We start from the raw sequence: 15,504 nt of genomic DNA, 5'->3' as shown, positions 1-15,504 counted from the left end.
CTACGAGAGGGTCCTTCCTGGAAATGGCTTGGCATGTTCTCAAGGCAGAACTGTCTGGTCGGTGCTGTTTCCACTGTGAAGCTTGAGTTTGGTTCCAGCACCCTGAAGTTCAAGAGCACTGCAGTGTCACCAGCGTAAAAGATTCAGATGAAAGCGACATTTCCCTCTCAAAGGAAGAGAGGAAACAAACAAAATCCCCCAAACTGAAAACAAAAAGCAAGTGAACATGAACTAAAGGAGACAGGCCAAAGGAAACAAACTAGATGCGTGACATTTCCTAGGAAAATTTAAGCATACACACACCATTCTGTCCACCTCCAGTCCAGAAAAGCCATGATGAACTGAGTAGTAAAGGATGGGCTTTATATAAAAACAAACAAAACACGCCATGCAAGTTCTACTTGTTCTTCCACGTCAGACAATTCTCATCAAATAAAACCAATTTGCTTATATATAATCAGCCCATGAGATAGTGGCATCATCTTTATAAGCTTAAAACAAAATAGAGGATGTCAAAAATCTTAGAGAAAAGAAAATTGGTATGCACAGATTAGGGAGCAAGGTATAAAATTGACCAGCCGAAACTCACTTACGTGTTACGTACTTTCAGCTCCATAAATAGTTTTTAAAATACACACATATTTACATACACACAGACTAAAAAGCTAAGTGAACCCAATAAGTAAATGTATAGAAGTAAAAGAAAGTATTGTATTTAGTTGTTTGAAGACAGGTTTATAAGGAGTCCAATTGGCCAGATAGCCACAACCCAAAATTACTAGCCAGAGTCAAAGGCAATTCTGGGCTCTGCCCCATGTGAATGCAAGTCCCACAGGAGGTCACTCACGACTGACAGGTAATTTAGATATTTAACAGACCAGAGCACACTGTCAAAGAGTTTGGCTACTTGCTATCACTTGAACATACAAAGTAATAATTTTAAAAAGCTGTATGGCCAATGTCCAGGATGAATTTATTTCTTGGAGAAAAAAAATATATATGATTTTCCTAGACACCACACAGTGACTGGCACTTTTCATTTCTCTTTTATCACAGCATACAAAAAAGAAATCAACAGAAACACACCAAAACTTTTCCCAATATCCCTTAAATTAGCAGATTTAAAATTAAATCTTGAAGCAGTATTTTGTGATACTTTGATTCAAACTCTACTTACAAATTAAATTGCACTTATAAAGATAGCAACATTTCTATTTTGATAGTAGGTTATTTTGCTTTATTATGGTTGTATATCTGGATATAAAACTTTTAAAGCTTTCTTGAATAAAAATCATTATTTTGCAGTCCGTAATTTATTTGCCCACTGAATGTCTGAACCAGTTTTCTCTTTTTGTGCTTTTCTGCTCTATTTTATTTTACAAATGGCACATACCATCAGAGTAGGCACAGTCTGACACTGCACTCATTATGAGAGACTTATTCAGAAACAGTTAAAAGTGTAAGGAATAAAATATTTGCAGTCAAATCCTTTGGTTCATCTTTTCAAAAAAAATCAACAGATATAATTACAAATCATTGATAATTCATCTTTTTGGTTAAAAACAAATCCACCAGGTAGATTACTGATTAAAATGCAACACTGCTTTAAAATACCACATTCCTATTCTCATCTCACTGTTCAAAGATGCCATTGTTTACAACGGATTGGACATGACACAGGATACAGTAAGGCACGAGTGGATGGTACAAATAAAAACAAATACTTTAGGACTTGTTTTTCTGCACAAATACTAAAATATGTACCGTTTTCAAGATAAAATAACAAAAAAGAAATACATATTTTTGTTATGAAATACCTATACAAAATTTAAAAATTTACACCATCTGAGCTGCCAAAAAAGGTTTAAAAAGTATCCATTTTTCCCCATACATAAAACTATCTCTCATCAGTAGGTCCAGGAGAACTTGGGAGATTCAAAATGTCCCAGCACTTTATGGAAGGGAGGAGGATAAAACTTCCCCTTCCTGCTTTCCCTTACCCCAACATAAGACAAAAACAAAGGTCATATGTTTACAGTAGTGTATTCTACTTATTACAAACAACTGAAATTAAAAAAAAAAAAAAATCACACCGGGAGACCACTGGCGCGCTGACTGGTTGCGGGATGAGTAAGGCACTTCCTGGGAGACAGCAGCTTCCCCACACTCCACTGGAAGATGGCGCGCGGGGGCTGGTTAGGACAAGGAGCACATGAGGCTCCCCGGAAGCAAACAGGAACATCTCGACAGCAGAGGAAGACACAGGAGGTAAAACTTGGAGGTGAAACTCTACACAGAAGTGGTCACTCGGTCAATGGCATGATTGACCTCGTTTTTGTTTGAGTCCAGTCCTTTAGCAGCATTCATGTCATTCCGTAAATTCTCCACTGTCTTTTTCATGTGCTTTAACTCCCCTGGGTGTGGAGTGGCTCGCCTTAGAAGTGTTCTCTAAAAACAAACAGTGGAGTGAGTGTTTTGGTTTTATTCCACTACTTTTTTCAAAACATGCAGCTTCAAGGCATTAGCATTCCAATACAAATGTTACCTTCTTAGAAATTCTGAGTTAAAATGGGTGGAAAAGCTTTCTTTGGAGGTATATGCATTTATCAACTGCTCACTGGTAGTTAAGGGAAAGGGAAAGTGTTCCATATAACTTACCTAGTTACTATAGAAGGATTACTTTTAGAATAAAAGAATACTTATAAAATGTGAAATTACTAGAAAATAAAAATAAGGCTCCATAAACAGCAAGAACATTTATTTTAAAATTTAGGATATAATTATAGGGTGTGGGGAAAGAAAAAGATAAAAGAATAAATAAAAAATCCTAAATTAAAGTCACTATAATGTTCTACTATTACCCAAAGCGATTCTGGCTTCTTTCAACCCAGAATGAGGCACGGGAGGCAGGGGAGAAAAAGGAAATCAAGAGGGAAGTATACCTTTTCTTATTTTGCTGCTGTGTGTACTATTTCTATGACCTACTGATGAAAGTTCACACTCTTCTAATAAAGACTGGAAGTTAAGTAACAGGGTATGAGTAATTTTTAAAATATTATTTAATATGTTACATGATCTTTAGCTCATAAAATAGCATGTACATCTTTTAAATGGCCTATCCAAGAGCTTTAGGGGGAACCAAACTAGATTAACAAAATACTGGAAGAGGCAATGAAGTAACTGGCGATAATCACACTCTAACAAGTCTTGAGGTAAGCATTAAAGAGTCATTGACGGTGAGTTACTTTGTCATCCCTAATTTGCGTTTTGCCCTTTACGATTGTAAATGCCTAAAATCCCATTTGGTGACAGCTGGAATAACAAAGACTATAGGCAATAATTTAAAAACTGCCTTTGTTTTGGGGGCTGCAAGTACTCCCTCTAAGCTCTGCTTAAGAAAACTCTCAATTAGTTCAAGGAATTTAAGAAGCCAAAGTCAACTGCTAGGACGATGTCAAGCCTTGTCACCAACACCTAGAGATGATGGATGTCTGAGAGACATTTTCAAGTACAGATGAAAGTAAGGGTGACTAGTATTTTCCAATTTCTGAACAAAAACTTGTTAACTGATCCAACTAAGATCATAAGCCCTCTACAAGAAGGCTAAGGTGAGCTGGTTACATGAAGAAGGCACAGAGGTCTGGCACTAAGTCAAATCACGGCAAGTGAATGGATTAAACATGGGAAGAGACAGCATTCACTGGGAACAATTAAAAAAAAAAGTTTCTCCATGTTAAGAAAACAGTGGCAGTGGGAGGGGAAACTCACAAATAAAGAAAAAGAACCACCATAAAAGCAGCACAACACAACAATAACAGGCCAGGCACAGTGGCTCACGCCTGTAGTCCCAGCACTTTGGGAGGCTGAGGTAGGTACGTCACTTGAGTCCAGGAACTGTAGACCAGCCTGGACAACATGGTGAAACGTCATCTCTACAAAAAATACAAAAATTAGCCGGGCATGGTGGCAGGTGCCTGCAGTCCCAGCTACTTGAGAGGCTGAGGTCGGGGGATGGCTTGAATCCAGAAGGTCGAGGTAGCAGTGAGCTGAGATCACTCCACTGCACTCCAGCCTGGGTGACAGAGGGAGACTCTGTCTCAAAAAAGAAAGAAAAGAAAAAAAAACCATGAGTTCCATTTGCCTCATTTACCTTTTGTGAGTGTGTACCTAGAATTACCTAGTTTTGTCTTCTAAAAAAATTCCTAAATGCTGAAGGCAAAGCAGAGAACATACTAATTGAAAATAAAGAATATCCTTATTAGGTGCCATTCTCAATCTTTTAATTTTGAACTTCCACAGAGGCAAAGAATCTGCATTTCCATACCGTCTCATTGTCTTCTTCATCTTTCTCATCCTCCACAAATCGGATTGCACTGACTCTGTTGACAGCACGCTCGTTCCAGGCTTCATCAGAGACATCATTTACCAAGCTCTCCAGCGCACCACAGCGAGGCAGATTCTCTGCAGTGACAAAGACCACATCAGCTGGGAATTGCGTTTCATGTGACCGGTAAATGCTATGAACTTTGCAGCTGACAAGGTAGAATCTATACGGAGGACCAGAGGTAGAACACCAGAAATAAGGGGGGTGTTCTGTTGCAAGTTTGGCTTTAAAACACAAACATACACAAAATTCAAAAACAAAAAGAAAAAGGCCTGGGACAAGGTTGCCCCTTCTTTTTTAATGATGTATAATTCTATTTGAGATCATATACAATATCTGCTAAATTAATATGTTTACTATTTCATCACAGAATGTCATAATTTAGAGTCCCTTTTAAAATGCTTGTTTTATACAACTTCAAAACTGTTCTGACAGTGATGTGGCCGCACATGTTGGACACTAGTACTTTCGTCAGTAACATACTCTACCACGTTTTTCTCTAGGGTCTTAAAGTCCTCCCACTTGGGCTCCTATTCCCCCAGGGCACTCCCGTTCTCCTCCACCAAACCCAGCTCTCAGCAAAGGGTTTATAATAGCATTTTGATGTTAATGTGATTTTTTTGTTTAACCACACAATTTACAAAGCAAAGATACAATGACTCAAAATAATTCAACGGCTTAAAAACAGTGGTGTTAACACTAATTCTGTGAACTATCAGTTTGGATTTTAAGAGACTCTGTTACCACTTCTAGAAGTATTGTATTTTCAGCTTTAGCTATAATTCAAAACCAAAAAACTGCTTATGAAATTTCAAACATGATAAATAGATATGAGCGGCCCTTCTTCTGCAAGGATGTAGGGTAACCTTCCCGGAAGAGTCCCACAGTGGCCTCACCTGAGCCGGCTCTAGGCGCAGACTGGATAGAACACAATCACATGAGGGAGTAAGAGGCCTTATGGACAGACATTAGGTCCTACTCAATCTCGTGGCCCTGTGAATACTGTCCTTAAATTAAATTCACCTTGACAAGTAGGTTCAGAAGGCAGCTGAGGAAGTAAGACACAGGTTAAAATCTTCTCTCCTGTGGTGTAGTCTGTGTCTGTCTGGAATGTAAGCAGGGGCTGGGACTGGTTGTCAGATAGCCACAGAGCCTTCAACTTCAAGGCAGTCAGGGATAAAGGTAGATGCAGCAACCTATTTTTTTTTTTTAAAAAAAGAGACATCACAACCTCAAATTCTGTAATCAAATCAATCCCTATCAACAAAATGAGGAAAAATTAAAAGGAACTTCCTGAGATTGGTTTCAAAATGTAAAACGGTGTTATGCTTTTAAGACACGACATACTCTTTGCAAGTGGATTCTTCAGTAGGTTCCTGTGCTTCCCTTTTCTGCTCTCACTTCTCCCATTAGAACCTCCAGATTACAGGGCAAAAAAAAAAAAAAAAAAAGATAATTACAGGACACATTTTTACGGTCTTGTACTACGTTTCAACGTAAAAAGAGAAAAAAAGTCAAGGTGATTTTGGAAGGACCCAGAAGGAGGAGTTCTTTACCTCTGATGGCCACAGCTTCACTGACAGGGCTGGTGTGAAGCTGCAGGATTACCTGTTTCCAGGAGCACCTGATGAATCAGGCCAAGAGGAAGGAGGTGCCTGGGGTGTCAAAGCATTTAAGTTGCAGCCAAAATAAAGATTAAACACCATTTTGCATGGACTCCATTTGCTTTCTCTAGGGAGATTATTTCAGTTATTCCCTTCTAAACCTTTATCTCTCAGTTTCTAGAAGCTCTTACTTCTCAGAGTCCTAGGTGACAATTAATATCTATATCAGATTATTTCAGTTTCAAATGACGTAGTATAAATGAAAGTACTTTAAATGTTATAATGTGACACCTAAATATTAGTTTTATATTTATGTTTGCACAAAGATTTCACAGATTGGCTGCAACCAGTAGAATCTATCTAGTAAAGACCACTGCCAGAAATCATATGTACACCTATCTCCAGTTAACGTTAGCAGGAAATCTACCTATACATCCTACCAAAAGATTAATAGTGAATTATCAGACACACATACCATTTCAATTGACAGAACTTACAGGAAATAAACTAGAACTCTCTAAAGAGATGAAAAGCAGCTGTATTCCAATAACACAAAACTAATCAGAGTAAAAGGCATAAACTGGTTAAATTACTTTAATACAAGAAGTAAAAAAATAATCAAAGAGTGCATGGACAGTATTAACAACAAATGCATTATTAACAAACTTTTCACAGTAACAATACATTTTGCAAAAGATTTCTGTGTTAGTTTCAAAGATGAGAAAATATTTTCTTTTCCTTAACAATTAGTCCAGTAAAGTCTGAGTCCATCTCATGCATATGTATTGGGTGCAGTACTGAGGAAGTATTGTGAAACTGTAACTTAAGTGGGAGTGAGGTTCTTAAGCCAGTGCATCCACGAGAACTGCTTATGTTAAAGTACCCTTGAAAAGACTATGAATTGTACATTATAAGATTTCACTAATGAGAGCAATATTAGGTGAGAAATACATATTTTTAAATCCTAGAATCTACCCGGTGCCACCATGTGCTGATAGCTAGAGAAGGACACCTGAGGGAACCTCAGGGAACAACAGATTCACAATTCCATTTCTTCTTACTCTGGGATATTTGTTCTTTAAGGGACAGAACTGAAATATCTTGTGCTTATAAAAAAATTCTTTCTCTTTCTATCCAAAGAATGTTGCATACATGTAAACTCAAATGCAAGGAAGTTAAAAACATGTATTTGCCAGGTACTGTGACAAGGATTTTCTTAAATAGGCATTATACACTGTTAAAGCTTCAAGTACATCAAACTCTTTCATTTTATTGAACAAAAATATAATTTCTTTTAAATTTTTCTCCTACATCTTTTAAAAGAGGAAGCAAGCTAACATCCACTAGAATGTTTAAAGTTTCAAGTCTTGGGCAAGACACTTACAGTCAGCATCTCTACCTGTCTTACTCATGAGAACAGAAAGAAAAAAATCAAGTCTTGAAAACTGGCACAAAACACAGATACTCAAACGTGGTCATTGTAACTTCTCAGACTAGAGCTGAATGTTAAAGCGAAAGTATAAATAAGAGGCTAAAAAGAGCATCAATAATATTAATAACAGCTTCTACGGATGACAAACCATATGACAAAAGCTAAATAAATTATTAGACTCTACAACAACAAATCTTATCAATATATTTCAACTCAGATTAATGAGTTGCCTGAAACACCAGTTTTGCTTCAAAGAATCAAGGTACCAGCTTGAATGTGGCTGCTGCTGACTGAGTCCACACCACAGGAGCTGCCCACTGTCTTGCGGAGAGAAGTGTTGCCAGTGGTGTCCAAGAGAAAAAAACGCCCTGTTCCCTGAACAGTCTGCCCACAGAGATTCTGCAGGCTGGCTGATCCTCTAACTCACTACGGCCTGGGGAAAAAAAGACATACACATGCTTTTCTGTCTCTCTTGGGTAAACCATCCCAGCTACAAGTCAGAAAATAGATGAGAAATACATTCCTGCTTTCCAAAGGAGCTAATAATACATTTTTGGTTTATTCTGGTACCTTCTGTACACTACAGAATAAACAGAATCAACACACAAGAAACCACAGCCCGCAGGCATCCCTGTGTTCTATTTAGGACCACATGCCCCCAGAAATAAAAAACTTGTGGTTACTATTCACACCAATGGTACAAGAACTAAAGCAAATGAATAACCAAACTGTAAGCCTCTTGTCTCCAGTTATGTCCATGACCAACCCAGCCCCAAGTGACCTTCCATGCCTGTGAACTACTATAGCAACTGCTCTCACAAATTTAATATCTAAGCATGGCCTACTGATTAATATTAACTTCCCCAGTGACTGAATATGCCTTACAATGTAGTTTCATCTTTCTGTTACTTTCTACTAGAATTTTTAGTTTTAAGCAAAGTTTTCAAAAATATTTAAAAATATATGTAAATTGAGAACATAACTGGCAAAAAAATAAACAATACTAAAATATCTAAAGTGAAAATTCCCTGTACCCTCAAGTCTCATCTAGGGGAACTACTATTAGTATTTGGGTATAATGCACAAATAAGTGATTTTTTTTTTCCTTTTTAAGGAAAAAACCCCACCAAAATGAGAGCTCTATATACTGTTCAACGCTTTCCCTTTTCACTCAGTATCTTGGGTCTCTTTCTGTGTCACTGCACAGAGAAATATCTCATTCTTTGACTGCTTAGAATTCCACAACAGTATGCTGTTGTCTTTTAAGATTTTTAATTATTTGGATTGGGTAATACATACATACATAGTACAAAATTCAAAAGTATAAGCTATTTCCTATTTCCCAATTGACAACCCTTGATTCTAATATTCAGTACTACTAATACTGCAAGTAAGGAAGACCCTCAAATGACCAGTTTTGCACACTTGGTGGATATTCCTATGGGAGAGAGTCTAAGTATTAAGGAATTTTGTGTTCTGTGCCCGAGTAACTGGTGATATAAGACATTTTCTTTACCGTCACAGAAGGTTTAATGCTTAGTTTCCAAGTGACAGGTTACAGTCATCCTTGCTATAATTTATCCTGCCAAACTGCAAAAGAAAGTTTCTAGAAACTCACAGTGTAGGTTTCCTGCCGCCATGTGTTATTTTCATATACTTGAAAGAAGAGGCAGAAGCTTCTGTTGTATTTAATGATTTAGTATGATTTCCCATGGTATGACATTTCTGCAAACTAAAAGGCTGACAAGGTAGCCCTTTTTAAAAGATTAATTTCTATACTGATACTTTTAATAAGTAGTGATTAAATATTTTAATAGGCTTAAAATTTGGTTATGAATCTATATATGTATGCATGGACTAAATGACACACTTAACTGACTCAAATGACAGCTATGTAACTCAACTTTTTAACTGGGTTTTCTCCATCCCAGCCCAAGCATAATAAAAATTTAACTTTCTCTTTTTCTGAGAACTGGAGAAATCGGGCCTTCATTCATGTAAAAACAGTTTTTCGGCATCACAGCCATCTTCTGGCTCAAGAATTGAGGCAAATTCATGCTCAGCAGTGTGGCAAGAACCAGCGAATGTTGACTCATCGAGTTTCTACTGCTAGAGGATAAAGATCAGGAAAGAAGTACCCTTCTCAAGCTGTAAAGGCTAATGCCTTCGTTCTGCTTAGTTCAGCAGAAATCCGAGGTTCAACTCAATTTAATCCTGGGTTTCCGGCAACCAGTTAGTGGTCTTAAGAATCTATCAAGATGTCCTGGAAGCATTAACTTTAAAAAGGTGAGCATTCCCTGAGGCTATAACTCACCTCTAGATTCCAGCTGAGAACTGCTGTTTATTTAGCCCTGCTGTCTATAATCCATTAGCAAGAATAAAAAATGGTGACCTGTGCCTGACCAAAATGACCAGCTAATCAGCACTCAGGAGACAGCCTCCCAAACACTCTTTAGACTGCTGGCCTTTATCATTAAAGATCATTGATCATCTTCCCTCAAGCAGTTGAACCTTTTTCTCCTCTCTAACCATATCACACTCAAAAGCAATTTTTAATTCCTTTTGGCAAGGAAGCCTATGATATAAGCCATTCTGCAGTGGCCTGCTATTCATCCTGTAAAACTATTAACATTTTTGTTCCACTGGAAATATTTACCAGGCATCTGTTATGTGCCAGGCACTCTGATGGGACAAGTGACACAATGACACATAAATCAGAATAATATCTAACTTTAGATAACTTCAGGCTTAGTAGGGTTACCCATATGAAAACAGGCAATTCTCATATGGTACTGAGACTGCCATGGCAGGGGAAATTCCCTAAATGCGGATTCAGAAAGGAGGCTCCCTGGAGAAAATAAAGCTTGAGTGATGAAAGAAGAGAGCCAAGGAGCCAGAGAAGAGGGTCCCCAAAAGAAAGAATAGCCTGTTTCTGTTCACAGAGAAGGCGCATATGACATTTAGGGTGCTGAAATTAGCTCAGAATGATGGAAACAAATGTGTTCCACAAAGATGATGAACAGCCATATTCTAGAAAATGGCGCTCAGTCCAACATGATGTCTGCTCCGGAACTTGAGAAATGGTGATGCTGTGACCTTCGGGATACTAGTCTGGCGGCTCTGAACTTTTTTTGTATTATGAATCATTTGGAGATTCTGACATTAGCTGTAAACACTTCCCTAAATACACAATTCTGTCTGTATTTTCAGGAGGTTCAGAGTCACCAGCAGAGTATATCAAGGTCCCCTGGTTAAAACTGAGTTCAAACTCATTTGCGCTCACTTTGCAGGTGAGGAAACTCTGAAGCCCATGATGACTTACAAAAGCTACTTAGAAGAGCTAAGCTACAACCCAAGTCTCCCCATTCTCAGGTCAGTGCTCTTTCCCTAGCATCATTGTACTGTCATTCTGGGAAGCTTTTCTACGAAAGTGTCCACTGACACTTTAACCCATGCTCAGGTTTTCCCTGACCTTCTCTGCTCCACTGGGCTCAAGCACTCTAGCCCCTATATGAAGAACTCCCTGAGGCCTAGGTCATTTGAAAAATCGGGATTATATTCTGTAAGATAAAGCAAAGACAAAAACTTGAAGATGCACGGCCAAGACTGGGATGCATACATACTTGTTTCCCTCAAGCAAAGCAAACTACAACAGGCTTACCTGTTCCCTGCCACATCCAGGACATGAAGTTCTGTTGCCTGTGACACCTCTGAGGGTATCCGAGTTAGTCTGTTGTCACGCACACAGAACACGGTAAGGCTGCAGCACCCGCCGATCTATGGTGAGAAAGAAAATACACCTTTTTTCCAGTTTTCTAGGGGAGATAGAGTAGGATCAGAGTACCTTGTTTACCAAACAGTATAAAAAGGATGCATAAACTTATACCACATAACTCACTGTTCTCACTGATGACCAATAATCATTAATTTAAGTCTTACAAAACACAGCCCCATATGTTCATAAAAATCTCTGCAAAATGTTAGATGTACATGTTCTAAATTAAATCAAGAAAATCAATGATACAGTTTAAAAATTTTACTCTAAAGAAGAAATCATTTTCCACTGCTGATATCTAACACAACTGCATCTGTTAAATGTTAACCAAACTATACAATCCAGAAAAATACTATGTGGTAGTATGCGAGTTTAACAAGCCTATTTTTAAAAGTTAGGCCAAAGGTGATACTGATACACACATAATTCAAGAATTGCCCATTCTATTAACTTCAGCATTCTCGGTGTTCCAGTTTTGTTTTTGTTTTTTTTTTTCAAAAAGAGGGGTATCTTACAGATGATACAGTCCATTAATTTCCACCATACATCTTTTAATAGCTTTTGGTCATTCACAAATTAATGTGGTAAATTCACTTTTTTGATGAATGTAAAATCAACAGTATCTTTACAAAAAGTGAACTGAGTAAATCTATACATCCATTTCTTCAGCTGTGGCCTGCTCATAAAAGCACACAAATCAACACCTCCATCCACACCAAATTTGATTACCGTTTTTTTAAAGTAAGCAATTTAAAGGTAACTGAGTTTTGTATGAGTCTGGTCTTCAAAAAGGAACATAAACACACAAAAAAAATCCAATGATTCTCTTGAACAAATTGGTGGTGGTTTTTACAGTCAGGAAAACTGAATCAAGAGGGCGGAAAAACAGCTCGATCCCAGACACAACATTCTGCAGGACTCCATAGAGTGCTACATTCTTCTTGTACTCACTCTCCCGACTAAGGGCAACTGCTAGAAAAGGCTCATGAAGGAACCTATTGATGTCTCTCCAACACATGGAAAAATACTACTCCAGAGCCTCCCACTTGAGAAAGAGCACAAGACTTGAATGGTCAATGATATCTGAATAGATCTTCTGCCCTTTTCTATTTATACATGTGTTTAATATATGTATACAATATCTTCAAAAGCAGAATGCATATTTGTGAATGGCTACATAATTACTTTCATACATCATCTTTTTATTTCTTCCCTTAAAAATATAAAGATTTCAAAATAATGTATTGAACCACAATATTCAACCATAATGTATATAAAAGAAAAATAAATATATAAGTAAATGTAGACTAACATTTGTCTCTGGTCATGTGGAAAGCACCCAGATATGTAGAAAGGCTTTTAGATTGCTCCCTTTAGTCACCGCATTCACATATTTCTCATCCCAGCAAAAATGGTCTAGTCATTATACCCTAAATACATTTTTATATTTTTGATCCCACTGTTTTTTATAGAAATGCCTTTTTAAATCTTACCAATGATCCAAAATTAGCTAAACATCGTCTATTCCTCCACTGAGTCTTCACAGAACCCTTTGGTCCATATAATAAAATGCATTTCATAATTATGGTCTAACCCTCCGACAGCACAAAATACCACATGAAGAATCCTAAGATCATTTACCTGAGTTACTGCTTAATTTGCACATGTTTATGTATACTCAAGGTACTTGGCAAGTATAGTATTCATGCTATCTACCCATCATGCATAGCCTCTCCGCCCACTAAATTTCTCATTTACATATGTTTATACACTTTATTTACTTACTTGTGAAAGACCTCTACTTAAAAGTTATCTGCCTCTATGTGTAGCACTGGAGACAACAAAACTCTTTTTTGTTCCAGTAAGAATCACCAGAGTAGCCTCTCTTAGGTTTTATAAACATATAGCCCCAATAGAGTGTCCTACAAGAAATGTGCAACTGGATTTCCTATATGGCTGAGCACATTCTCCCTCCCTTGAGGAAGGGAATCAACAATTCTACCTAGGTGCCCAGAAATATCATGGAAGGAAAGCAATCAAAACCCTGATCCTTTTGATGATCAATATTATTAGCATCTCTGATAAATTTAGACAATCCTGACAAAGATCTACTCATGAGAAAGAATGACTAGGTTCCCATGGGGCACCCTTCCCGCATCCCTGCTCCAGGTGGAGGAGCTTCGGTGTGAGGCTGGGGTTCAGAGGTACAGCTGCATGCCCTGAAGGAGGGCTTCCAAGTCAGCAGTTGGCTGAGGCTGAAGACCCCCGCTAGCATCCTCAGCTTTGAAGAGACAGGATTTATGTGTGACCCAAGGGGGGCAAAGCAGATATTATCATTCATATGATCGTCTGGATGGGATAATCAGCTCCTGGAAGACATACAGAGCTGGGACTGCATTTTAATTCTGGGCATCTTGTCATGAAGCTGTCCACTGCCCTCCCACCACACCAACCTGTAAGATATCTGTTTTGGGGCCCTACTGCTATACCACGTGAACATTTTCAATTTGTATCATGTGAATATATTATGTAGTCAAAAAATTAATTAATTAAAGTGGGTCAGAGAAGGTTCTAAATAAATGTTCTGGACAAGATCCATTAATCATTTGGGAACATCTAGTGTAAACTTCAATGAAGTGTGTGAGCTGTCTACTGTGTGTTATTGTTTCATTTTTCTTTTTCCTTTCCCACTCTAATCTCACACCCATTTGAGACGTCAAGGGGTGGAAAGCAATTGCGTACAAGAGCCTCTTAGGCCCTCTGGGTTGTCAAAGCAGGCAGTATGACCTCCTGATCTCTATTGTCTATGGTTTTTGAAAAACAATGCCAACAAAGAGCACATGTTGTTGCAGAGTGTGCTCGGGATGCCTTAATCACCCCACAAAGGCACATGCTGTCCCAGCAAACATTCACATAAACACAGCCCTCCTTCCAAATCAGCCAGGAAGGGACGGCACAACCTTTGGTTTTTAGAAAAGATTATTAAGCATTCAAACCCACAACTGAAAAGATATAGTTCATTATAGACGTCAGAGGGAGATGCGGTATGATGGAGGGAGCAGATGCTTTGACACTATACAAACCTGGGCTAGAATTTAGGCTCAGTCATATGTTTTGCGGGTTTGGATATGTTACTTTAACCAAAAGTAACAATAATGATTAAATTAAATGAAACCACATATATAATTTGGCGCCTATCATAGAAACTGGCCTTTTGCTGTTGCCAAATAAATGTGGTAGCTATTTTTTTTCCACAAAGTAAAAACCTCAGATCCAAATGATGAGTACAATCAACACCTGAATACCTACTATGTTCTTAGAACTCTACTGATGCTGGCAGTCTCTTTCCTGAACTTACCCGAATGTCTTAACCCATCTCCCTAACGATGTATCGCAGTGACATTTTATATTGATAATAGTGAAGACTGACATTATACACATCATTCATATATATTTTGGCTTTCTCTTTTGGGTTCAGGAGGCAGAGTTTACAGGTTTCTCAGTGGTCATCAGGATAAAATGTATCACTTAGAAGTTCTGGGAAGCAGAGTCACTGTTTAAATAACTTATTACCAGTTATGTAGGAAGCTGATATTTTTAAGCCTCCCTTAAACCACATAATAGCACCTTCCCAGAATACAAGGGGTTGGACTTGGATTCTCTGAGAATTATGGAATATAGCTGAGAATCTTTGTCCAGCCATTTTGTGTCTCTTTTAATTCAAAATGATACTCTCCTTAGCTGTTAGGCACTGATCTCACCCATCTCAAGAAAATAGGATCTGCAGATTATTGAGCAAACCTCTGCTCAGGTTAACTTTCACTAAGTATGAATTGCCTGCAGGTTAGCTCACCCAAGGAGGAGATCATGAGACAGATTCAGTGATTCAAAAAGGGAGCCTATGTTAGTCACGTTTGTTTATATTCCATTTTTTAAATGCTTGCCTTAAGTATAAGGGAACTTTCACTTTCCTTCAGTATATTCCTTTTAATATTATTTGTAACATAATTGAACACACATCCCATTGGCAAAAAAAGAAAAGTGTACAACAAGTAAAATCTGGCCAAAATGCAATTTGAACAAAAATAATATGAAGCATAATTTTAGAATCCCATCATCTATGGCATATTATTCAAATGTTCCCTACTTCATAAATATTTTTGGAAATCGTGTGGCTTTGGGATTCCCTGAATTCTGGGGCCACTGACATCAAAATATCCACTAATAGCTACGGAATTCTTTTTTTTTTTTTTCTGATTATAAAAAAGTACCTTACATTGATTAGAAAAATAAAAACCAAACATACACG

General features: G+C 37.8%; 1 protein-coding gene across 2 annotated transcripts in view; it reads right to left on the bottom strand.

The window, feature by feature from the left end:
• Positions 1 to 950: 950 nt before the first annotated feature.
• The window catches only part of LRRC1 (leucine rich repeat containing 1), a 129,842-nt gene continuing 115,288 nt past the window's right edge, over positions 951 to 15,504 (bottom strand). For both annotated transcript variants that reach the window (XM_063632655.1, XM_055263583.2), the window contains 4 exons: positions 11,082 to 11,197; positions 5,408 to 5,580; positions 4,325 to 4,461; positions 951 to 2,448 (listed from right to left, as the gene is read on the bottom strand). In XM_063632655.1, coding sequence (XP_063488725.1) covers positions 2,290 to 2,448; positions 4,325 to 4,461; positions 5,408 to 5,580; positions 11,082 to 11,197 — 585 coding nt within the window. In that variant the 3' untranslated portion in view covers positions 951 to 2,289. The remainder of the gene's footprint in view (positions 2,449 to 4,324; positions 4,462 to 5,407; positions 5,581 to 11,081; positions 11,198 to 15,504) is intronic.

The sequence above is a fragment of the Symphalangus syndactylus genome, chromosome 23 (genome assembly GCF_028878055.3).
Source record: "Symphalangus syndactylus isolate Jambi chromosome 23, NHGRI_mSymSyn1-v2.1_pri, whole genome shotgun sequence".
NCBI lineage: Eukaryota > Metazoa > Chordata > Mammalia > Primates > Hylobatidae > Symphalangus > Symphalangus syndactylus.
This window is presented reverse-complemented; position numbering and strand designations above follow the sequence as displayed.